At 44.5% G+C, this 24,455-nt stretch overlaps 1 protein-coding gene across 2 annotated transcripts in view; it reads right to left on the bottom strand.

Annotated features, from left to right (window-relative positions):
- Nucleotides 1–1,242: 1,242 nt before the first annotated feature.
- RELL1 (RELT like 1) overlaps nt 1,243–24,455 on the bottom strand; it is a 76,883-nt gene continuing 53,670 nt past the window's right edge. The window contains exons 4-9 of one of the 2 annotated variants that reach the window (XM_077279922.1): nt 21,045–21,120; nt 11,618–11,857; nt 9,156–9,294; nt 7,610–7,642; nt 3,614–3,902; nt 1,243–3,316 (exon numbers count right to left, since the gene is read on the bottom strand). In XM_077279922.1, the coding sequence (XP_077136037.1) occupies nt 7,619–7,642; nt 9,156–9,294; nt 11,618–11,857; nt 21,045–21,120 (479 nt within the window). In that variant the 3' untranslated portion in view covers nt 1,243–3,316; nt 3,614–3,902; nt 7,610–7,618. The remainder of the gene's footprint in view (nt 3,317–3,613; nt 3,903–7,609; nt 7,643–9,155; nt 9,295–11,617; nt 11,858–21,044; nt 21,121–24,455) is intronic. The other variant, XM_077279923.1, reaches the window with a different exon arrangement.

Genomic DNA, 24,455 nt, shown 5'->3' with positions numbered 1-24,455 from the left:
AACTTGCTGACAGATTGCCTTTAAGCTTTCTTCTGCTTCCTCTTATCTGAAAGGGAGCGGAGAATGCCTAATATTACCATTATGTAAGTCTTTATACTCCTCTTTTTATTCAGCCAATTCTGTTATTTTATTATTAGTGAAGTTTTTCATGGCATGAACCCACATTGAGGGTGAAAACAGGAATAAAACACTTTGAAAAGTTGCATAATTTTGCTCAAAAGAAAAGTTGTACAAACAAGTGTTCGACTTTTGGAGGTTTCATAACAATTGGAAGCAGCTCTGACAAAATGGGCTGAGCTGGGGGGGGAACGGGGCAAATCGACAGGAGCCCATCGACTTCTTCAATAGTGCAAGTCCCTGGAGTCACATTTCTGATGAGTGCACACCACTAATAATACACACCGAATTAAGTGGTCAACACAAATAATTAAGCGCATCTTGCCTCTGCACGGCCATCACTATTGCTAGTATTCTGGTGTAACGCCCAGACTTCTGGAAAACCGCAACTATAAAGTTTACATTTCACAGCTGCAAGAATTTATTGCGCTCTGTCTGTAATACAAGGAGGCTGTTCTGACAACGAGCAGTATGTGTAATACAGGGGGAGGGCGTGCCAGGAAGTCTGGGGAGTAGAAACATAGCCAATGGCGGCAGAACAGGAAGTGAAGGCAGAGATTTTCGATTTTAGTTAAGCGAGTTTTCCTGTACAGTCCAGGATCTTGCAGGCATTTTATTTCCTGTAGTGTTGGAAGGAAGGCTGCACATCGAAAATACACACAACTAAAATTCCTTGAATTCCTCTATTATGGCAACAGCAACTAAATGGCTAACAGCAGGGTTCAGAGCTGCAGCAGTTAAAACATCGATACCAGCTTTCTTCCAAACTTGTGGACCCTGGGCAGATGTACAGTTAAATCCATTTTACACCAAAGAGGTTGAGCTGTATACTTTATGGTGAACATTTTGCCGCAGTATTTGTGTACACTCATGGCTTTTCATGAAGATGAATCGAATGCTAGAATACAGTGCTCACCTCTGGTTTTTATAAAAGATTTTGATCCCTTCATCTTCTTTTCAACTCAGAAGAGTCTATCAGATACTGACCATTTTAGCAGTGTTTTGTAACACGACCTGCTGTTACAGTAAGGACTATAGATATAAGGCCTGGCAGTAAGGGACATCGGCAGCAGGAAGACGATCGCAATCAATGGCGCAGAACGAAGCAGTAGAATAAGACAACACTGACGATACCCAGGAACATGTTTTATTGTGATACTGGTCACACTGTATAAAAATATAAAGCTTTTTTTTTTTCTCATTGTTGCATATTGACGAGTCTTTCAAGTAAAAAATATTTACTAAAAGGCGATGTATAATTGTATAAACCTTTGTATAGAAATATCCCCAGTGACCACCAGCTCAGCAGGGCAACTGGTCTCGTGTTACTTTTCAGGACTGTGCACAGACACCACTGACACAGGTCGGATGAAGCACATGTATCCGCTACAAAATCTAACATATTATAGTGCCTAGAAAAAATGTGACCACAGGGACTATCCACACTGACCATAAAGACAGGACTGGAACCGCAAGAGTCTGACGGACAAGTAAAGCGGAGTCTTATCAGTTTTTGATCCAAGTGATGGATCACACTCATTTATTCAAATTAATGCGTTTGTGAAGAAAAATAACCATAAAACAGCGAGCAGCACGTAGATGCCATCCTAGACACATCTGATGGCTATTTAATGGGAAGGAGAGGCTTGGATTTATTTCCTTTTTGTACAGATCGTAAAAACAGATATAAGGACCAAGCAGTGATGAAAATCTAATCCAAAACAATCCATTTTTATTCTCACATGGAAAAAAAAAAACTGTCTGAATGAGGCCCGAGCGATGGTTCTAAATAGACAAAATCCAAGCGCAAATCTAACTACTCTGCTACAAAAAGCTACACTCCCTCAGCACACAAGCATAATGCTACCCTGCCAACAATAGTCCTATAATGTAAGGACCCAATAACTGACCAACACTATAGGACTGCTCAGTAGATCAACAACATGTGTTTCACCTGAAAGCTTTGTCAGGAGATGCCTGAACTGTCAGACGGGGAGTTACCTCGTCCCTGCAAGATGCCTCAATATTATAAATGGGTCAAATTGCGAAGTGCTAATAAAAACAAGCAACTTTGCAATTTCTTCTTAAACAGTCCTCTTCGTTGTCAAGAATAAAGCAATTTTTAATAGTATAGTTTACTGCGCCTTGCCTAGGTTACCAGATGGGGCAAGTCTCTTTGGCAAGGTGTGCAACACTGGTAACCTCTTTGGTATATAGCTTTTAAGTGCCGAATTCGGCCATCTTCATTACCCCTGTGCTCCTCCGATGTTTCCGAGGCAAAGACACCTCTGCTTACAGAATGGCAGAGGGCACAGTGATACATTTAGCGGCATGGTTGAGCCGCCGGCCCAAACGGTCAATCATTCAGGAGCATGCAGGGACTGAGAGGCAGCGGAGTGGTGAGATACTGAAGACTGGTAGCACTCACTCAGACATTGCGCATTTCATTCTGATGAATCCCTTTGGTTTCATGTCCGTCTTTCTTACAGACAGTATCAGTCCTCTCTTTACAGTCCGTGCGGAGCTCATAGCTAGAGCTGCTGCCTGTGAACATGGAGATGGGAGTTCGAGCCCCAGGGAGCCCCGAACGCAGGAGAAGTGAATAATATTCCCTGTCACAGCATTTTTTTTTTATTAACAATAATAAAGATGATATATTTTAGTGGCTATTTATGCATCATCCACTGAACATCAACTGGTCAGACAGATCGCCCTGTGTAGCAATCCTTGGGAAGTATAGGGAATTGAGATCTATGTATTGTGATTGGAAAATATTTCTGCTCCGACAATTGGGTGAGGGGGAAGGGAGGGGATGATGGTGCAGCGGATTCATCAGACATTTGGTATGAGCACACATAAAGGTCTGACCACTGCACCTCACTACCTCAAAACGGTGGCTACATATCAGTTCTACTGATTGTCCGGTCAGCAGCTGAAATGACTGATAGTCTCTGAACACCGTGCCGCTAAAAATAAAGAACATGAAAAAACACAAGCAAAAAACGCACAAACATAAAAACAAATAAAAAAAGACAGTTGTCAAAAAGTGTGTAATTTGTAGCAGTTCCATAATCATAAATCTAAAAAGGGGGTGAACAGGCACGGTAGATTTTACCTATTAGATCCCATCACCAGGCCTGTATTATAAAGAGTAACCCTATGGCATGACGACCCTCTCACAGAGTAGTGGCTTTATTCTCTTAGGCTACGTTCACATTTGCGGTCAGCGCCGCAGCGTCGGGCGCCGCAGCGGCGCCGCATGCGTCATGCGCCCCTATACTTAACATGGGGGCGCATGGACATGCGTTGTGCTGCGTTTTGCGCCGCATGGCCGCAAGCGTTGGACGCAAGAAACGCTTCAAGTTGCATTTTTTTTGCGTCCAACTTGCGGGCAAAAACGACGCATGCGGCGCAAAACGCAGCGTTTTAGCGTGCGTTTTGCCGCGTTTTTGTTTGCGTTGTGCGCTGCGGCGCACAACGCAAATGTGAACGTAGCCTTAGTGAAATAAAGTCTAGAACAGCTGTCAGGGGGACCATACCTACTATAAAAATACGCTATTACTGAAGATCATGTATGTACATGTAGTGTTATCCTAATATACAGATTTTATACACATATGAAAAAAATGGCGTTCCTCTACAGAAGCAGTCTGCTAAAAAGGCTACAAAATCCGGATTTGGAAAAGTCGGAACACAGGCCGGGAACATAGATGCCTCGGCTTCAATAAAATCTCCGCTTCACGGTCTTCTCAGATGAAAAAAATGCAGCAACTCACGACGAAAAACTGCAAAGAAAAACAAAGGTGGGTTTAGTGAACGCTACCCGCGGCGTGTGCACCGTAAGCATTTCCCCTGCAGCCACTTCCCATACATACAATAACATGAATCCTCATTACACGCTCCCGCGGGACCGCTGACGTTATCTGCCTCCTGTGAGATAGCTATAAGAAGCGGCACAAGAGCTGTGACATTTGGGGAATTTGCAGCTTTCGGAGAGCGCAGTGCCGGGCTGTGTGCCGTCACATTAACAGGCTGTAAACCACGATGTCTGACAGCGGGGATGTGTGAAATGACCGGACTACTGAGGGCCGGGGGAACAGTGACATTACAGAGCACGGAGGAAGCATGTCAGCTCATTTCACAGATGGCGGGGCTCACACATTCTGCTGACACCAGATGAAGGTGGAAAAGGAAAGATGAAAACACTAGTGTGATCGTAAGTAGGATGGCGAGCAATGCCATGAAGGGCACCGCCGAACGGAAGATCCTCACAGAACTACCTACAAAGCCTTACATCATTTTTTTTTTTATTTAATCCTCTCTTTTTAAAATAAAATCCAGACCTTTTGGACTCTTAAGATAAAACTTTCTGTCAACTGGTTTCTTGTATGGTTTATCTGCAGGCAGGCAGAACTTTAAAAGGGGCATTCTCATCTCCAAGATCCTATTCCCAATGTCTACTGGGTGTAATAATGGAAATATTATTATTATCACTATGGTTTTCATAGAGTGAGAAAAAGTTGAAAGCCTCACCATGTCGTACATTTGTCAAAACAGTTCACAATGTAGTATTCCCGCTCCAACGAAACTGCCGAAACACGGTATGTGAAGAAGAAAAAAGATCCAAACGTTGCAAACTGAAAAAAATCTTCAAAGTTTTATTTCAAGACAAGAGATTAAAAGTTGATGATGGAGGATGAGATACCGCTGACACTTCAGGCTCAGAAAGCCCTGTATCACTGAATGAAATAACACTCAGACGCGTTTCATCCAGTGATCAAGGGCATTCTGTGCCTGAAACGCGTCTGAGCGGTATCTCAACCAGTGATCAAGGGCAATCTGTGCCCGAAACATGTCTGAGCGGTATCTCATCCAGTGATCGAGGGCATTATGTGCCTGAAACGCGTCTGGTGGTATTATCCAGTGATCAAGGGCATTCTGTGCCTGAAACGTGTGGATCGGTATCTCATCCAGTGATCAAGGGCATTCTGTGCCTGAAACGCGTCTGAGCGGTATCTCATCCAGTGATCAAGGGCAATCTGTGCCTGAAACCCGTCTGAGCGGTATTATCCAGTGATCAAGGGCAATCTGTGCCCGAAACATGTCTGAGCGGTATCTCAACCAATGATCAAGGGCAATCTGTGCCCGAAACATGTCTGAGCGGTATCTCATCCAGTGATCAAGGGCAATCTGTGCCTGAAACCCGTCTGAGCGGTATTATCCAGTGATCAAGGGCATTCTGTGCCTGAAACGTGTGGATCGGTATCTCATCCAGTGATCAAGGGCACTCTGTGCCTGAAACGCGTCTGATCGGTATTATCCAGTGATCAAGGGCTTTCTGTGCCTGAAACGTGTGGATCGGTATCTCATTCACCATCATAAACTTTTAATCTCATGTCTTTGAAGATTTTAGTCAGTTGCCGACATTTGAAACTTATTTACTTTACATTTAACTGTCAGTATATGAGTGATCGTAACCACAGATGCCTAAGCTACTGCAATGCACTGCACAAGGGGTAAGCGACATTGCAAAACAGAACTATACTACATTGCTAACTGGAGGCTTTTCCTAATATTAATATTACACCTACTGCATACTGGGATAGGATCTTGGAATACCCCTTTAAGCTCGTCTCCGCACTCATTAAGGCAGGCAGAGACAGCACTGTACGCACTCCCGTCCAGCAGTCAGCGAGGACCATGCACACGTCATAATTTAATGGATATGACAAATTCACCATACTCGCTGCCTGGTGGCCCTGACAACTGTACTACCTGGCATGGCATGCAATTTCTCCAGGTCTGTTGTCAAGGTCAGGCTGTGTTCGCATGTTGCGTTTTTTTCTGCAGGAAAGTCTACTCTCATGGCAATAAAGGAACGGCTTACAAAAATCAGGTTTTGATAGGTTTTTGCTGCATTTTTTATGCATTTTTCAGGATCTCAAAATTCAGCTTTGCTTCGACCACACAAGCATGAACACAGGTCACTAATGCAAAAATATGTGAAACCATAAACCATTTTTTGGAAATGTAACAGTGGGCGGAGGTGAAACTGAACTGTTCAGGAATAGTTTCCCCAAGACATGGACAGAGCATTGAGTTTGTAGAACACCGTTTACTTTCACACTTTGGTTGGCCACAGGCATTATCCAATTTCACACCTTGGTTGGCCACTGTTCACTTTTTTACACATCACTAATTAAATTAAACTATCCTACTCCTAAGGGTACCGTCTCACAAAACGATTTACCAACGATCACGACCAGAGATACGACCTGGCCGTGATCGTTGGTAAGTCGTTGTGTGGTCACTGGAGAGCTGTCACACAGACAGCTCTCCAGCGACCAACGATGCCGAGGTCCCCGGGTAACCAGGGTAAACATCGGGTTACTAACCGCAGGGCCGCGCTTAGTAACCCGATGTTTACCCTGGTTACCGTCGTAAATGTAAAAAAAACCAAACAGTACATACTCACATTCCGGTGTCCGTCAGGTCCCTTGCCGTCTGCTTCCCGCTCTGACTGACTCCCGGCCGTAAAGTGAAAGCAGATCACAGCGGTGACGTCACCGCTGTGCTCTGCTCTTACATTCCGGCCGGCAGTCAGTCAGAGCGGGAAGCAGACTGCGAGGGACCTGACGGACTCCGGAATGTGAGTATGTACGGTTTGTTTTTTTTTACTTTTACGATGGTAACCAGGGTAAACATCGGGTTACTAAGCGCGGCCCTGCGCTTAGTAACCCGATGTAAAGGTTACAAGCGAACGCATCGTTGGATCGGTGTCACACACACCGATCCAACGATGACAGCGGGAGATCCAGCGACGAAAGAAAGTTTCAAACGATCTGCTACGACGTACGATTCTCAGCAGGGTCCCTGATCGCTGCTGCGTGTCAGACACAGCGAGATCGTATGGATATCGCTGGAACGTCACGGATCGTACCGTCGTAGCGATCAAAGTGCCACTGTGAGACGGTACCCTAAGCTGCCATTCTTAACTGCCATGATCATCAAGACATTGTGGTTTAAACTTGGGAAAAATCACTAAAATAAATGGTTTCACATACTGCTGTATCGGCTTTTTAACTAAAGCAAAACCTGATTTGTGTGGTTTTTGCACTTATTCATTGCTTTCTATGGGTGAAAAAAATGCTGAAAGAAGGGACAGGCTGCATTTTGCAAAAACCAAGTTATTGCACAAAATACTGAGGACAAAAAAAACCAAGCTGTGTGCGTGAGATTTCTGAAATCTCAGACTTTGCTGTTATTGTAAAACGCAGCTGAAAATGTGCATAAAAAACCTCGGAAAAAACAAACGTGTGAACACAGCCTTGTACTCTCTTACACAGAGGCTGCTGTATACATTTCCTCTAAGGTCATATGCTCGCATACATGATGGTGCCATGGACATTCAGAAGTAGTGCGCAGACTGTCTGAGATCTACTCATCAAGGAAAGTTTGACAGATAAAAACTATAGCAGAAAGTATTACGTACGCTCACACTTCAGGTGTCCACCGAGCTTTGATTCTGCAATGAAAACAGAAATATAAAGTTTTAGGTCCCTCAATCACTGACTGCTTAATGCACAGGACCAAGAAATGGATGAACTCCAGATCACTGAGCAGACAATACATATATATATGCAGAGCTGACTTTTTATGTGCACATTAGGGATTGGCAGCAGGCAAGGAGCGCTCCTCTAGTATTAAGGTCATGGCTGCAGCATGATGAAGAGGACCGGCCACTCGCCATGATTAGATTTTGCATTATTTCTTTATTGTCTGGTGTGAATGCCGCTTTTCTTTTGTTCCTGGGCCTCTCCATTTTGGTGAGTGATTTCTTTCTTCTAGGTAAATCTGGTCTTGTTAAACAAGCGGGTGTGGTCCTCAACTCTCCTCTGCTGGCGTTTTCTTGAGAATCACCCCCCCTTGGCTAAGAAGACTAGATATACATTTAGGAGAATGGGGGCCATATCTCGGCAACAGAGGAGGAATAGGAATAAGAGAAACAAAATGCCAGATTAAGGAGAAGAGTGGCGTTGACACATTTACGGGAAGTGCCAGATCCTCTGTAAAGCATATTCAGTTCTCATCAGGAAGTCATGCTTTACAAAAGGTTCATGTGTGATAAAAGCTTCCAGCACGTACGAGCTCTAGGCGTTAGATACTAGTGGTGGTTTGTGAAGATATTGCATTATTTAAAGGGGTTGTACAGCCTTAGCACAAGTGCAGACTTGTATCCTGTGACTGCAGACTTGTAATCCTCACATCGCTTGCACTGCGCACTGTGAGGATTCTCCGGTGGCGGTGATGTGACCGGAAGTATGTGAGTTGCATACTCCCTGCCACATTCTCACTGGACTTGTCCAACCTTGCTCAATACACTTGCAATGAGCGAGGCTGCGCACATCTAGTCGGCGTGTGACCGCATGTGTACAAATCACCTACCTGTATTCACATGCCCGACACCAGAGAATCCTCACAGCACGCAGAGCACACGATGTGAGGATTCACAAGTCTGCAGTCACATGGAGTAACTGTGGACTAGTACCCCAATGTCGGACAACCCCTTTAATACATAGAATCTATCACTCTTTAATATCGCATCATCCCATTATCTGTGCGATATACTGACTGACGCACACAAATATGTAAAACTCTGTTCAATTGATATATGCCAAAAAGTATTACCCAGATAAAAAGTAGATTTAAAAAAAAAAAAAAAAAAGTTTACTCTGTGAAGTATACATATCTATGTATTTAGGGGACGCTGTCAGCCCAAAATAACTGCTCAAACCAAGCACAGCCGCTGTGTAGCCATGGTATAGCCAGACAGCTCAGGGCATCCTCCGCACTCACTCAGGGCAGAGATAGCGGGAAAGCAGTATGTGGCAAGGTGCACCAGACGGATCAGCCAAACCAAGCGTGCAGCGAGTGTGTGCGTGGTGTGAACAGTCATCTAGTGCTGACAGACTCCCTGTGCAGCTACATTTATAGCGCTCCACTATAGCAGGGCGCAGTGACTGCCCGGGGCTCCTCACCTCTGTCTCGGTGCCGCTTCGCTGCCTGGTGTCCACACTCACCGGTGTAGGAGGCACATCGCCATTTGCTGCTTCTGTCCCATCAGACATTAAACGTTTCCTTTCTTTAGACTTTGGCTCTACCTTTGTGACTCTGAACCTGCACAGGCAATGAATAGAAACCATAGAATTGTCAGAAAATAAAATCATCTATAGTCAGGAACAAACATGGCCAATGCACACGGCTAGCGCTCACCGCACGTAGGCTGGACAATCTGATCGACTGGCCACCAATGGCCAGATAAGACCACCAATGGCCAGATAAGACCACCAACACCGAAGCACCCAGAATACTAGAGCCGGCCATGCAGATTAGACAGATGTCAGCTATAAGCCATCACGGCCGTCTCGCCCATACACAGGAACGCCCGCTTGGGCCAGCTCGCTCGTGTCCTCTATGATACAGTCGTCGACACACATCCAGGAGAACATCGCCATTGCCAAAGCGAGACATGTGCAATTGACATCTTCCATAAGAGTTTTTCAGCCATATCTCATACACTTTAGCGTGTTGGACAAATCCATAGATATCTGCAGGTCCAGCCAGTATACGTAATGTGCATGGGGAGGGGGGTTATAAGGATCAGGTTAATCTCATTGTATACTATGTTGTCAGAATTTAATTTGAAGACTGATGTGACAAGATCCAACATTTCAGCTAAAACTTGACAGACTAGCCTGCAGAAAAAAAAGTATAAAGTATTTGCAAGTGTCCACTAGAGGGCAGTCACTGCTTATCGATTCTTACGGCCTAATTTCATCTGCTGGCGCCATCTAGTGGAAACCTGCATGCAGAGCAGGGAGCTTGGCTCAGGTATTAGCTAACAGAGGCAGAACGCGTCATATTTCTGCATTACCTGCAGCTCAATCTGCATTATTAATATGATTTCTATGACATTATATTTTGTAAATAAAACGATGAATTTCTGAAAACTTTTACAACTTTATCTTTTACTTAGTTTTAGTTTGACATTAAATCAAGTTGTTACAGAAAAGGATAAAATATAGTTTATATAGTGATTATCTGGTGATAGTCATCAGTATCGGATTGGTGGTAATTGACACAGAGCCCCCACAAATCAGCTGCTATTACCACTGCAATCAAAATTAGTCACATCCCCCGCTGCAAATTAGGTTTATTAGCAAAATTTACAAACCTTCTGCCGTTTACAAGAAACCAAAGAACAATGTGAAGAGCTCAGTATAAGCAATATAACGAGTGGTTTCTTCAAATTAATCACAAAATGACACTTTTAATGATCCCTGCTGTCTCAGAATTATTCCCCCCACTTTGATAAGAGACTTTAGTCCTTCGTAAAACAAGATTGGCTGTAATAACCTGCTGAAACCATGATACAAAGCCAGACAGCGCTCCGGCAGCGTTCCTAACCAATCTTAGCCTATTCCTCAAGGGCAATGGCTTCCAGCTCACAAATACTGCTGTATTGTCAGTGGTCAAAGAGATAAGAGATCATTGCCTTGTACAGACAAGAATAAGGATGGAAAAAGGAGGAAAAGCGAAAATGCTCCTTGAGATACACCTACAAGCAGAGGTCACAAGTTCATAGTTCAAGGAACGTCGGCTCCAGGAACGCCGGCTTCACTACCCGGACATGGCAGAATGTGGAACCTGTTAACAACTGTAAGAAAACTCCTGAGGAGGCCAAAAACCCTTGAGTGACTGCAAAAGACCTGCAGCAAGATTTTGTGGCAGCAGGCGCTGAGGTTTCAGTTAGCACAGTAGGGCACATAGAAAATATTGAAAGTCTCCATGACCGAACTCCAAGACATCACCTCTACTAACACAAAAGAACAAGAAAAGTCAGCTCCAATATACTCAAAAGAATATAAAAAGAATGCAGAAATTTAGGGATGGTGTTCTGTGGAGTGATGAAACAAAACTGGAACCTTTTAGGCCCATGGTAAAGCATACACTAACAGGAATGCCTACAGTGAAGCATGGCGGCGACTCAGGGATGCCTACAGTGAAGCATGGTGGCGGCTCAGGGATGCCTACGGTGAAGCATGGAGGCGGCTCAGGGAAGGCTACAGGGAGAATGGCGGTGGCTCATACAGTGAAGCACTGAGGTGGCTCAGTGATGCCTACAGTGAAGCATGGCAGCAGCTCAGTGATGCCTAAATCAAGCTTTGTAGCGACATGCAGATTAGTCTAAAAATGGATTGGGAGGGGTCAACACTCAATTTACATATGGTTTGAAATCTTCATTCCCAGCGCTGGCGCATCGGATCGCACCATCTTTATCAATGTCCTAGGACCCATGCAGCCATATTGATGCTTTCTGTAGAAAATCCTCCTGTCACATTCCGTTAGAGCACTATATTTGGGTGCTAAATGGTAAATATATGATTTATGAAAGACCTATGACGTACAAACACACATATACCGATTACGGAGATATTACCTTCCTACAGACAGGACGGTGACGGCCCCTGGTCTGGACTTCCTTGCTTCTTTCTGCTTCAGTGGTGACCTGATCATATTCCAGCGTTTGTTGCTGCACCGACTGCAGACGTTTTTGTCAGCCACTCCCCCAATAGTATGAAGATGGTTCCCACGACACGAGTGCTTGGATGGAGTCCCACCAGGAGAGGATGGACTGACCGGAGATGTAGGGGTCACAGGAGTGTTTGGGGTGGTTGGGCTAAAAGGAAACGAGACAATGAGTATTGAAGGACTGATGGCTGGACCCAAAACCCTGGGAATTTACCCAAGTAACCCTGGACCAGGAGGATAAGGAACCAATGTAATTACACCCTTATAGGCCAGGAATGGAGCGGCCGAGACCCAGCGCCGATGTCTGGAGATCGGGTCATCTTTGTTGTAACTCCAGGATAGTAATTAGCCAATTATACAATGTCCAAGGAAACTTTCACACGGTGTTTTTAATGTTTATTTCTGCAGCTAAAACCTGCTCTCATGGCAATAAAGTGTTAGGCAGCGTTTTTATTGGGGGAAGGTAAGGATTTGTGCTTTGTCTATGGTACATGTTTGATAAAAGTTTCTTTTATTCATCAAAACCTTTTTAAAAATGCCACAAATTACAATGCAAAAAATGTGTGTTGCGGTGTTTTTTCACTTTCTCATTTCTTTCTATGGGTGAAAAAATACTGCTAAAATGCTGAATGAATTGCCATGCCACAGATGTAAAAAACGCTGCTCTGAAGGGAAAAAAAAAAGTGTGCAGGAGACAGCTCATAATTTTTGCAGATACTGATAAATGCAGCTTTTAATTGGTAAAAAAAAAAAAACAAAACACAAGAAATTGCTGTAAAAACAAATTCTGCCATCAAACATAGAATAATAGCCGAAAACCTCTTCTAGGAATTGCTTCTTAAAGGGAATGTCCAGTACGTCAATATTACTTTTTTTTTTTTTGCGCTATCCTGGTCCCATTAATAATGATATAGAGCAGCACTAGTTTATGAAGAGTGAACTTTGCATTACTAGTAGGATGATTTTATTCAGACACAGTTACTGTAAAGGGAGGGTGTGTATGGGATGTCCAGTATTACATCCTGAACAGCACATGGATAGAACAAGATTTCACCAATTCAAAGCCCACATGGAAAAGTGCTGACAAATCTAATCATTTTAACCCATACTGCTCACCCAGGCTGTATATATCCCTGAATGAATAAATCAACGTTCAAACCTACAATAACACAGGACGGTCTCATCACTTCCAAAACCATTAAAAACGCACAGAATGATATAGCTGATTATTTTTATTACTAGATGGTGGCCCGATTCTAACACATCGGGTATTCTAGAATATGTATGTATATATAGCAGCCACATAGTATATAGCAGAGGCCACATAACACAGACAGCCACGTAGTATATAGCACAGCCATGTAGTATATAGGAGCCACGTAGTATATAACACAGCAACGTAGTATATAACAGCCCACGCAGTATATAACACTGCCCACGCAGTATGTAACACAGCCCACGCAGTATGTAACACAGCCCACGCAGTATATAACACAGCCCACGCAGTATATAACACAGCCCACGCAGTATATAACAGCCCACGCAGTATATAACAGCCCACGCAGTATATAACACAGCCCACGCAGTATATAACACAGCCCACGCAGTATATAACACAGCCCACGCAGTATATAACACAGCCCACGCAGTATATAACAGCCCACGCAGTATATAACACAGCCCACGCAGTATATAACACAGCCCACGCAGTATATAACACAGCCCACGTAGGATATAACACAGCCCACGTAGGATATAACACAGCCCACGTAGGATATAACACAGCCCACGTAGGATATAACACAGCCCACGTAGTATATAACACAGCCCACGCAGTATATAACACAGCCCACGCAGTATATAACACAGCCCACGCAGTATATCACAGCCCACGCAGTATATAACACAGCCCACGCAGTATATAACACAGCCCACGCAGTATATAACAGCCCACGCAGTATATACCACAGCCCACACAGTATATAGCGAGACCGTTACATCATCATCTTGCGAGACCGCAATGCATGGACCGTAGTGTCGCGAGGAGCAGCGGGAAAGGCGACGGAAGGTGAGAATATAATGATTTTTTTATTTTATTATTTTTAACATTAGACCTTTTTACTATTGATGCTGCATAGGCAGCATCAATAGTAAAAAGTTGGTCACACAGGGTTAATAGCAGCGTTAACGGACTGCGTTACACCGCAGCATAACGCGGTGTAACGCAGCCATTAACCCTGTGTGAGCGCTGACTGGAGGGGGCACTGACAGAGTAGGAAGGGGCTAATTTGCAGCCGGACTGTACCCACGTGATTTCCGTGACAGACAGACAAACAGACGGAAGTGCCCCTTAGACGATTATATATATAGATGAGTGCTGGAGCCCATCAGCAGAGGCGGATTGCTGCCACAAGCCTCCAGCAGGCATAGCGCTGACATTGCTGAACAGTTTCAGTCTGGGAGGGGACTACATGCAGTTTTTATTTTACATAGAGCACTCTTGCATATTAGAAGTCATTGTCCAAGTAGTAAACAACTCCTTTAACCCCTTCATGACCCAGCCTATTTTGACCTTAATGACCTGGCCGTTTTTTTGCAATTCTGACCAGTGTCCCTTTATGAGGTAATAACTCAGGAACGCTTCAACGGATCCTAGCGGTTCTGAGACTGTTTTTTCATGACATATTGGGCTTCATGTTTGTGGTAAATTTAGGTCGATAATTTTTGTGTTTATTTGTGAAAAAAATGGATATTTGGCTAAAATTTTGAAAATTTCGCATTTTTCTAATTTTGAATTTTTATTCTGTTAAAAGAGAGTTATGTGACACAAAATAGTTAATAAATAACATTACCCACATATCTACTTTACATCAGCAAAATTTTGGAAACCAAATTTTTTTTTTCTAGGAAGTTATAAGGGTTAAAATTTGACCAGCGATTTCTCATTTTTACAGCAAAATTTACAAAACAATTTTTTTTAGGGACCACCTCACATTTGAAGTCAGTTTGAGGAGTCTATATGGCTGAAAATACCCAAAAGTGACACCATTCTAAAAACTGCACCCCTCACGGTGCTCAAAACCACATTCAAGAAGTTTATTAACCCTTCAGGTGTTACACAGCGGCAGAAGCAACATGGAAGGAAAAAATTAACATTTAACTTTTTAGTCACAAAAATGATCTTTTAGCAACAATTTTGTTATTTTCCCAAGGGTAAAAAGAGAAACTGGACCCTGAGTACGCCGATACCCCATATGTGGGGGGGAACCACTGTTTGGGCGCAGGGCAGGGCTCGGAAGGGAAGGAGCGCCATTTGACTTTTTCAATGAAAAATTTGCTCCAATCTTTAGCGGACACCATGTCGCGTTTGGAGAGCCCCCGTGTGCCTAAACATTGGAGCTCCCCCACAAGTGACCCCATTTTGGAAACTAGATCCCCCAAGGAACTTATCTAGATGCATAGTGAGCACTTTAAACCCCCAAGTGCTTCACAAATTGATCCGTAAAAATGAAAAAGTACTTTTTTTTTTCTCAAAAAATTTATTTTAGCCTCAATTTGTTCATTTCCACATGGGCAACAGGATAAAATGGATCCTAAAATTTATTGGGCAATTTCTCCTGAGTACACCCATACCTCACATGTGGGGGTAAACCACTGTCTGGGCACACGGCAGGGCTCGGAAGGGGAGGCGTGCCATTTGACTTTTTGAATGAAAAATTAGCTCCAATCGTTAGCGGACACCATGTCGCGTTTGGAGAGACCCTGTGTGCCTAAACATTGGAGCTCCCCCACATGTGACCCCATTTTGGAAACTAGACCTCCCATGGAACTAATCTAGATGTGCGGTGACCACTTTAAACCCCCAAGTGCTTCACAGAAGTTTATAACGCAGAGCCGTGAAAATAATAAATCATTTTTCCTTCCTCAAAAATTATTTTTTAGCCCGCAATTTTTTATTTTCACAAGAGTAACAGGAGAAATTGGACCCCAAAAGTTGTTGTCCTGTTTGTCCCGAGTATGCTGGTACCCCATATGTGGGGGTAAACCACTGTTTGGGCACACGTCGGGGCTCGGAAGGGAGGGAGCACCATTTGACTTTTTGAATGCAAGATTGGCTGGAATCAATGGTGGCGCCATGTTGCGTTTGGAGACCCCTGATGTGCCTAAACAGTGGAAACCCCTCAATTCTAACTTCAACACTAACCCCAACACACCCCTAACCCTAATCCCAACTCTAGCCATAACCCTATTTCCAACCCTAGCCCTAATTCCAACCCTAACTCTAATTCCAACCCTAACCCTAAGGCTATGTGCCCACGTTGCGGATTCGTGTGAGATTTTTCCGCACCATTTTTGAAAAATCCGCAGGTAAAAGGCACTCCGTTTTACCTGCGGATTTACCACGGATTTCCAGTGTTTTTTGTGCGGATTTCACCTGCGGATTCCTATTGAGGAACAGGTGTAAAACGCTGTGGAATCCGCACAAAGAATTGACATGCTGCAGAAAATACAACGCAGCGTTTCCGCGCGGTATTTTCCGCACCATGGGCACAGCGGATTTGGTTTTCCATAGGTTTACATGGAACTGTAAACCTGTTGGAAAACTGCTACGAATCCGCAGCGGCCAATCCGCTGCGGATCCGCAGCCAAATCTGCACCGTGTGCACATAGCCTTAGAATTAGGCTATGTGCACACGCTGTGGAAAACGCTGTGGATCCGCAGCGTTTCTGCAGCTGCGGGTCCGCAGCAGTTTCCCATAAGTTTATAGTTCAATGTAAACCTATGGGAAACAAAAAACGCTGTGCACATGCTTGCGGAAAAAACTGCGTGGAAACGCAGCGGTTTACATTCCGCAGCATGTCACTTCTTTCTGCGGATTCCGCAGCGGTTTTACAACTGCTCCAATAGAAAACCGCAGTTGTAAAACTGCAGTGAAATCCGCAGAAAAACCGCAGAAAAACCACGGTGAATCCGCAATAAATCTGCAGCGGTTTTGCACTGCGGATTTATCAAATCCGCTGCGGAAAAATCCGCAGAGGACCAGAATACGTGTGCATAGCCATAGCCTTACCCTAACCCTAGCTCTAACCCTAGTTCTAACCCTAGTGGAAAAAAAAATAAAAAAAAATATTTTCTTTATTTTATTGTTGTCCCTACCTATGGGGGTGATAAAGGGGGGGGGGTTCATTTACTATTTTTTTTATTTTTATCACAATGATCAAAATGTACATGGAACGAATCTGGTGGCCGGCAGATTTGGCGGGCGCACTGCGCATGCGCCCGCCATTTTGGAAGATGGTGGCGCCCATGGAGGAGACGGACAGACACCGGGAGGCTCGGTAAGTATGAGGGGTTGGGGGGGAGCACGGGGGGTGGATCGGAGCACGAGGGGAGCGGACAGGAGGACGGAGGGGAGCGGACCACAGAACGGAGGACTGGGGAGGAGATCGGTGGCGGTGGCGGGGGGCAGATCAGGGTTTCCAGCCATGGCCGATGATATTGCAGCATCGGCCATAGCTGGATTGTAATATTTCACCACTTTTCATAGGTGAAATATTACAAATTGCTCTGATTGGCTGTTGCACTTTCAACAGCCAATCAGAGCGATCGTAGCCACGTGGGGGCAATGCCGCCCCCCCTGGGCTAAAGTACCACTCCCCCTGTCCCTGTAGATCGGGTGAAATTGGAGTTAACCCTTTCACCCGATCTGCAGGGACGCGATCATTCTGTGACACAGCATATGCGTCACAGGTCGGATTGGCACTGACTTTCATGATGCATACGCTGTGTCACAGGTCGGGTAGGGGTTAACTAAAAAAAAAAAAATTATAGACGATTATAACATAAAATGTCGGCATGTGTGTCAGAGTATGTATAGAAAACGGACAGCTATAGGGGGACACTAAAGGGTGGGCCACAGAAGCAGTGTCCTGCGGTGATGCACTTCTAGGCACCTGGCATGGGTGATATATTCCTAAGTAGCGCCACTTGCTATATTTGTCTACAGCATGTTACTCATGAGGAAGCTTTTCAAAGGTGAAAGACATGAAGTGTTACATACGGTTTACCTTTGTCCTTATGACACGGTCTCTCAGTGTCGAGTGCTCTCATGACACTTCTATGCCTGTGACATGGAGAAGGGCCTCTTCTGGAATTGCCGCAGTGAAGCTGCTCACATATTGCATGCTACCATTATAACCAAAGTCAATACACGTTATCAATAGTCTTAGGATTATGCAGATTGCAAAATTTGTATAGTTCTCCCAAAAAATACTGAGAGATTTTAAATGCTACCATGTCACCACCGTGACTCATTGAATTTAATCTTACAAGCTTATATTTTGGCATATCTCCACAATATACCATTTGGAGACGTATATTGACAATTTACAGCTTCAATAGATGGCTCCATGGCTACAATATTGTCTATAGGGCGCACTAGCCTTCGTTGAGCAGAGGTGCCATTTGGGTATCCAGGGTGCCAACCACCGTCGTAAGGGATTGCAAGGGCAGGGGCGCGAGAGGGCCAGGGCAGGGGCGCGAGAGGGCCAGGGCAGGGGCGCGAGAGGGCCAGGGCAGGGGCGCGAGAGGGCCAGGGCAGGGGCGCGAGAGGGCCAGGGCAGGGGCGCGAGAGGGCCAGGGCAGGGGCGCGAGAGGGCCAGGGCAGGGGCGCGAGAGGGCCAGGGCAGGGGCGCGAGAGGGCCAGGGCGGGGGCGCGAGAGGGCCAGGGCGGGGGCGCGAGAGGGCCAGGGCGGGGGCGCGAGAGGGCCAGGGCGGGGGCGCGAGAGGGCCAGGGCAGGAGCACAAGAGGGCCAGGGCAGGAGCACAAGAGGGCCAGGGCAGGAGCACAAGAGGACCAGGGCAGGAGGGCATCCTATGTAACAGTTATAGTTAGTCCATTTAAATGACCTTTCAGATATGACATTTGGAAACCGCTGAATGCATTTTGATTATGAACTGTCTATTATTCTAGAGGTTTGCATTTTTATGAATATATATGTTTAAGACTATTGAATAAAAGTTGAGATTTTTGATTTAGTATATTGTATGGCGAGTTTGTCACAAACCTCACCATTTGAGTAACCATATACAGGTCCTTCTCAAAAAATTAGCATATAGTGTTAAATTTCATTATTTACCATAATGTAATGATTACAATTAAACTTTCATATATTATAGATTCATTATCCACCAACTGAAATTTGTCAGGTCTTTTATTGTTTTAATACTGATGATTTTGGCATACAACTCCTGATAACCCAAAAAACCTGTCTCAATAAATTAGCATATCAAGAAAAGGTCCTCTAAACGACCTATTGCCCTAATTTTCTGAATCAACTAATTAACTCTAAACACATGCAAAAGATACCTGAGGCTTTTAAAAACTCCCTGCCTGGTTCATTACTCAAAACCCCCATCATGGGTAAGACTAGCGACCTGACAGATGTCAAGAAGGCCATCATTGACACCCTCAAGCAAGAGGGTAAGACCCAAAAAGAAATTTCTCAACAAATAGGCTGTTCCCAGAGTGCTGTATCAAGGCACCTCAATGGTAAGTCTGTTGGAAGGAAACAATGTGGCAGAAAACGCTGTACAACGAGAAGAGGTGACCGGACCCTGAGGAAGATTGTGGAGAAGGACCGATTCCAGACCTTGGGGAACCTGAGGAAGCAGTGGACTGAGTCTGGTGTGGAAACATCCAGAGCCACCGTGCACAGGCGTGTGCAGGAAATGGGCTACAGGTGCCGCATTCCCCAGGTAAAGCCACTTTTGAACCATAAACAGCGGCAGAAGCGCCTGACCTGGGCTACAGAGAAGCAGCACTGGACTGTTGCTAAGTGGTCCCAAGTACTTTTTTCTGATGAAAGCAAATTTTGCATGTCATTCGGAAATCAAGGTGCCAGAGTCTGGAGGAAGACTGGGGAGAAGGAAATGCCAAAATGCCTGAAGTCCAGTGTCAAGTACCCACAGTCAGTGATGGTGTGGGGTGCCATGTCAGCTGCTGGTGTTGGTCCACTGTGTTTCATCAAGGGCAGGGTCAATGCAGCTAGCTATCAGGAGATTTTGGAGCACTTCATGCTTCCATCGGCTGAAATGCTTTATGGAGATGAAGATTTCATTTTTCAGCACGACCTGGCACCTGCTCACAGTGCCAAAACCACTGGTAAATGGTTTACTGACCATGGTATTACTGTGCTCAATTGGCCTGCCAACTCTCCTGACCTGAACCCCATAGAGAATCTGTGGGATATTGTGAAGAGAAAGTTGAGAGACGCAAGACCCAACACTCTGGATGAGCTTAAGGCCACTATTGAAGCATCCTGGGCCTCCATAACATCTCAGCAGTGTCACAGGCTGATTGCCTCCATGCCACGCCGCATTGAAGCAGTCATTTCTGCCAAAGGATTCCCGACCAAGTATTGAGTGCATAACTGAACATTATTATTTGATTGTTTTTTTGTTTGTTATTAAAAAACACTTTTATTTGATTGGACGGGTGAAATATGCTAATTTATTGAGACAGGTTTTTTGGGTTATCAGGAGTTGTAGGCCAAAATCATCAGTATTAAAACAATAAAAGACCTGACAAATTTCAGTTGGTGGATAATGAATCTATAATATATGAAAGTTTAATTGTAATCATTACATTATGGTAAATAATGAAATTTAACACTATATGCTAATTTTTTGAGAAGGACCTGTACAAGTCGCACACTGTTTTGTCTGGGGAACATCCTCTCCTGGATGTCAGCAGCAATGACTGAACACATAGTCACTTATTTTATTTGACACTGGCCACGGGTCCTGTGTTACCCCAACTCTGCACCAAACCATGTATGTTGCTTTTTACTAGAATATAAAGATCCAGATATTGACCTGCAAATATTGTTTGTTTCTGCAAATGTTCCTGTGTGTACATAGGACTCCACTAAATGACCGATCAGTGGAATAATACTACTGCCGAATGGTAAACTTACTGATCGCCGGTTGGCCGTCGTTTCTAGAAGGATGCTAGGCAGTCACACCATGTCCTATCTAGTAGGATGCTAGGCAGTTACACCATGTCCTTTCTAGCAGGATGCTAGGCAGTTACACCATGTCCTTTCTAGCAGGATGATAGGCAGTTACACCATGTTCTTTCTAGCAGGATGCTAGGCAGTTACACAGCTCACTATTCTCCCATACTCCAATACCTGCATGATAGGAATCTTTGAAGGCTAATACTTTAAAATGTATGGGAATCTTACAGATAAGTAGAGATATTTCCATCACAATTGCACAGCTAGACTTAGCATCATGTGAACTGTGATCTATCGATTACTGAAGACCTTACCTTTCTGGATCAAACAGGCTGTTATCTCCCACCCCGGATGTGTCTGCGACCATGGCTTTCAGAACGTCAGCATTTGCTGCAGAGACAAATGAGCAGATGTTATAAAATGACACCTCAGTAAATGCACACCCCTATAGGGGCGATCTTCTTACTGACTACACATAGATACCATGCAATGTCCACAGAGGAGCAGAGAACAGTGCTACATGTGTAAGAGCCAGCACAAACACCAATGGGCAGCGGCACAGCCAGGAATATAACACGTGTGGCTTCTATGCTCCACACAAAGGCAGAAGCTCTGATAACAGATTATGGATTGCTGGAAATATAATTCAGTGCTTTACACATGCAAGGAACGCCCCACTCGCAGCATGGCAGAAACATAAGACTATAAGAAGTCCTTCGCTCAGGAAGACGTATGAATACATGCGACCATCACTTCTAGGTGACTGAGGAGTAAGGAACAAGTCTGAGTCCTCTGCTTCTACAGCCAACAAGATGTCAACTGGGTGCCCGACCGTCAGAGAAAGCGCAACTCCTGGGAGTGTAGACAGAAGCGTCTCTGCCCCTTCCCTCTAGCACCCAATCTTACATATGGGGACACCGACAGTATGATGACACCGACAGAATGCCGACAGGCGGGAAAGCAGAGGTGCAGTTACACCAATTAGGAGAGGATTCCTGCTGCCCTGGTCTGGCGTCCAGTCTGGTCCTCCCAGGCAGCCAATCCTCACTTCAAGAAAAGAGAACAAAAAAGACCGAACTCATGCCCAAATAATCATATTAAATAATATTTATTTGTGAAAAAGTACACCATATGGTAGGGGGACAAAGAAACCAAAAGAGGGGCGACGGAAGGAGGAGACGGAAAAGTATTTTTAACAGAGTCCTAAAGTGGCTACATGATAATAAAGTAGATTATAAGAATAAATCAAATAAATACACGCCACCAAAAAAGAAACTGTAATAAATAATTAAAATATACACACGAATATAAGAATGTACTAAGGTATGGGGACGGGCACATCCAGGAGACGGCTGCACCGCAGGTAATTTTAGCTCTGATCATTATTTATATTACATTACACTATAGGATTTATCCTTGGCAACTATTATTAGGCTATGTGCACACGATGCAGATTTGGTGCAGAATTTTCTGCACAAAATCTGCACAAAATCTGCATCTTCTGGCAGAAAACGCACCTGCGTTTTTTATGCGTTTTTAGTGCGTTTTTAGTGCGTTTTTAGTGCGTTTTTTTGCAGTGCAGTTTTGGTGCAGTTTTTTTAGTGCGTTTTTAGTGCGTTTTTTGTGCGTTTTTTATGCTGATTTGTCAGCTTAAAATAAAGCTAAATAAAGAGATTAAAAAAAAATAAAAAATTACGTGATGTCATTTCCTAGTCCAACCTCTTCTCAATCTCCATTTTGGAAAGCCATAACCACTTTCTGACAGGCCTTACCATGAGTGCTGGTAATGAAGAACACAGGGAAGAAAGTAGCCCACCGCATACTGAACAGCATGTTACTTCTGTGCGGATACGCAGGCCACAACGCCTCCAGATGATTGGGGTTTTACTGGAGTATCTGAACCAGCAAAGATTGCAGGTAAGGCTAGGTTCACATTAGCGTTGTGCGGCGCAGCGTCGGGCGCTGCAGTGGTGACGCATGCGTCATGCGCCCCTATATTTAACATGGGGGCACATGGACATGTGTTGCGTTGCGTTTTGTGACGCTTGCGTCTTTTTTGGCGTTTTTTCGCATGCGTTTTGACGCATTTTCGGCAACGCATGCGTTCATTTGCAGAAATGCAACCTGTAGTAATTTCTAGCGGCGTTTTTTTGCCGCAAAAAAACGCATGTGTTTATTTGCGGCAAAAAAATGCATTGCTGTCTATGTAAACGCATGCGTTTTTAAGCACATGCGTTTGTTTGCGTTAAAAACGCATGCGTTTTTATAGAAAAAAAAAACAGAAAACAAACTGAAAAGCCACCCACCACCATCAAGGTGATAAAGGGATCCAAACCCTAACCCTACCCCTAACCTCACCCCTAACCGTTTAATGAACATTTTCTGACATAGTGCCACGTATTTCAGTCACGTTTAATGAATATTTTCTGAGTCATAGTGCCACGATATTTAAGTGCCACGATATTTAAGTGCCACGATATTTAAGTGCCACAATATTTAAGTGCCACGATATTTCAGTGCCACGTATTTCAGTGCCACGATATTTCAGTGCCACGATATTTCAGTGCCACGTATTTAAGTGCCACGTATTTAAGTGCCACGTATTTAAGTGCCACGTATTTAAGTGCCACGTATTTAAGTGCCACGTATTTAAGTGCCACGATATTTCGGTGCCACGCATTTAAGTGCCACGTATTTAAGTGCCACGATATTTTGGTGCCACGTATATAAGTGCCACGTATTTAAGTGCCACGTATTTAAGTGCCACGTATTTAAGTGCCACGATATTTCGGTGCCACGCATTTAAGTGCCACGTATTTCAGTCACGTTTAGGATTAGGGTTGATATTCATAGCCTAGAGAGGGGCCATGGATATTGCCCCCCCCAGCTACAACTACCAGCCCGCAGCCGCCCCAGAAATGGCGCATCTCTAAGATGCGCCAAATCTGGCGCTTAGCCTCTCTCTTCCCACTCCCGTGTAGCGGTGGGATATGGGGTAATAAGGGGTTAACGTCACCGTGACATTGTAAGGTTAACCCCAGTTAATAATGGAGAGGCGTCTATAAGACGCCTATCCATTATTAACCCCTAAAAAAAAATTGGCGTAGGCTCCCGCCCAATTTTCATGTCCAGAAAGGGAAAGCCAGCGACTGCAGGCTGCTAATTTGTAGCCAGGGAAGGGGTTAATCTTCCCAGGCTATGAATATCATCCCACAGCTGTCTGCGTGGCGTTACTGGCTATTAAAATAGGAGGACCCCAGAAAAAAAATGACATAGGGTCCCCCTATATTTTATAGCCAGAAAGGCTACGCAGACAGCTGCGGGATGATATTCATAGCCTAGAGAGGGGCCATGGATATTGCCCCCCCCCCCGGCTACAACTACCAGCCCGCAGCCGCCCCAGAAATGGCGCATCTCTAAGATGCGCCAAATCTGGCGCTTAGCCTCTCTCTTCCCACTCCCGTGTAGCGGTGGGATATGGGGTAATGAAGGGGTTAACGTCACCTTGACATTGTAAGGTGACGTTAACCCCAGTTAATAATGGAGAGGCGTCTGTAAGACGCCTATCCATTATTAACCCCAAATTACTGAACACAAAAAAAAAAGAGACAGGAAAAAGTATTTTAATATTCTAAATTTTACCATACTTACAAATCCCTTGATGATCTGTAGTCTTTTCCCACGTAGTCCATTAATATCGAGTGTCCCACGACGATCTGCCATGG

The sequence above is a fragment of the Ranitomeya variabilis genome, chromosome 1, assembly GCF_051348905.1.
Source record: "Ranitomeya variabilis isolate aRanVar5 chromosome 1, aRanVar5.hap1, whole genome shotgun sequence".
Classification (NCBI taxonomy): Eukaryota; Metazoa; Chordata; class Amphibia; order Anura; family Dendrobatidae; genus Ranitomeya; species Ranitomeya variabilis.
Note: the sequence above shows the minus strand (reverse complement) of the source record. Positions and strands in the feature narration are given on the sequence as shown.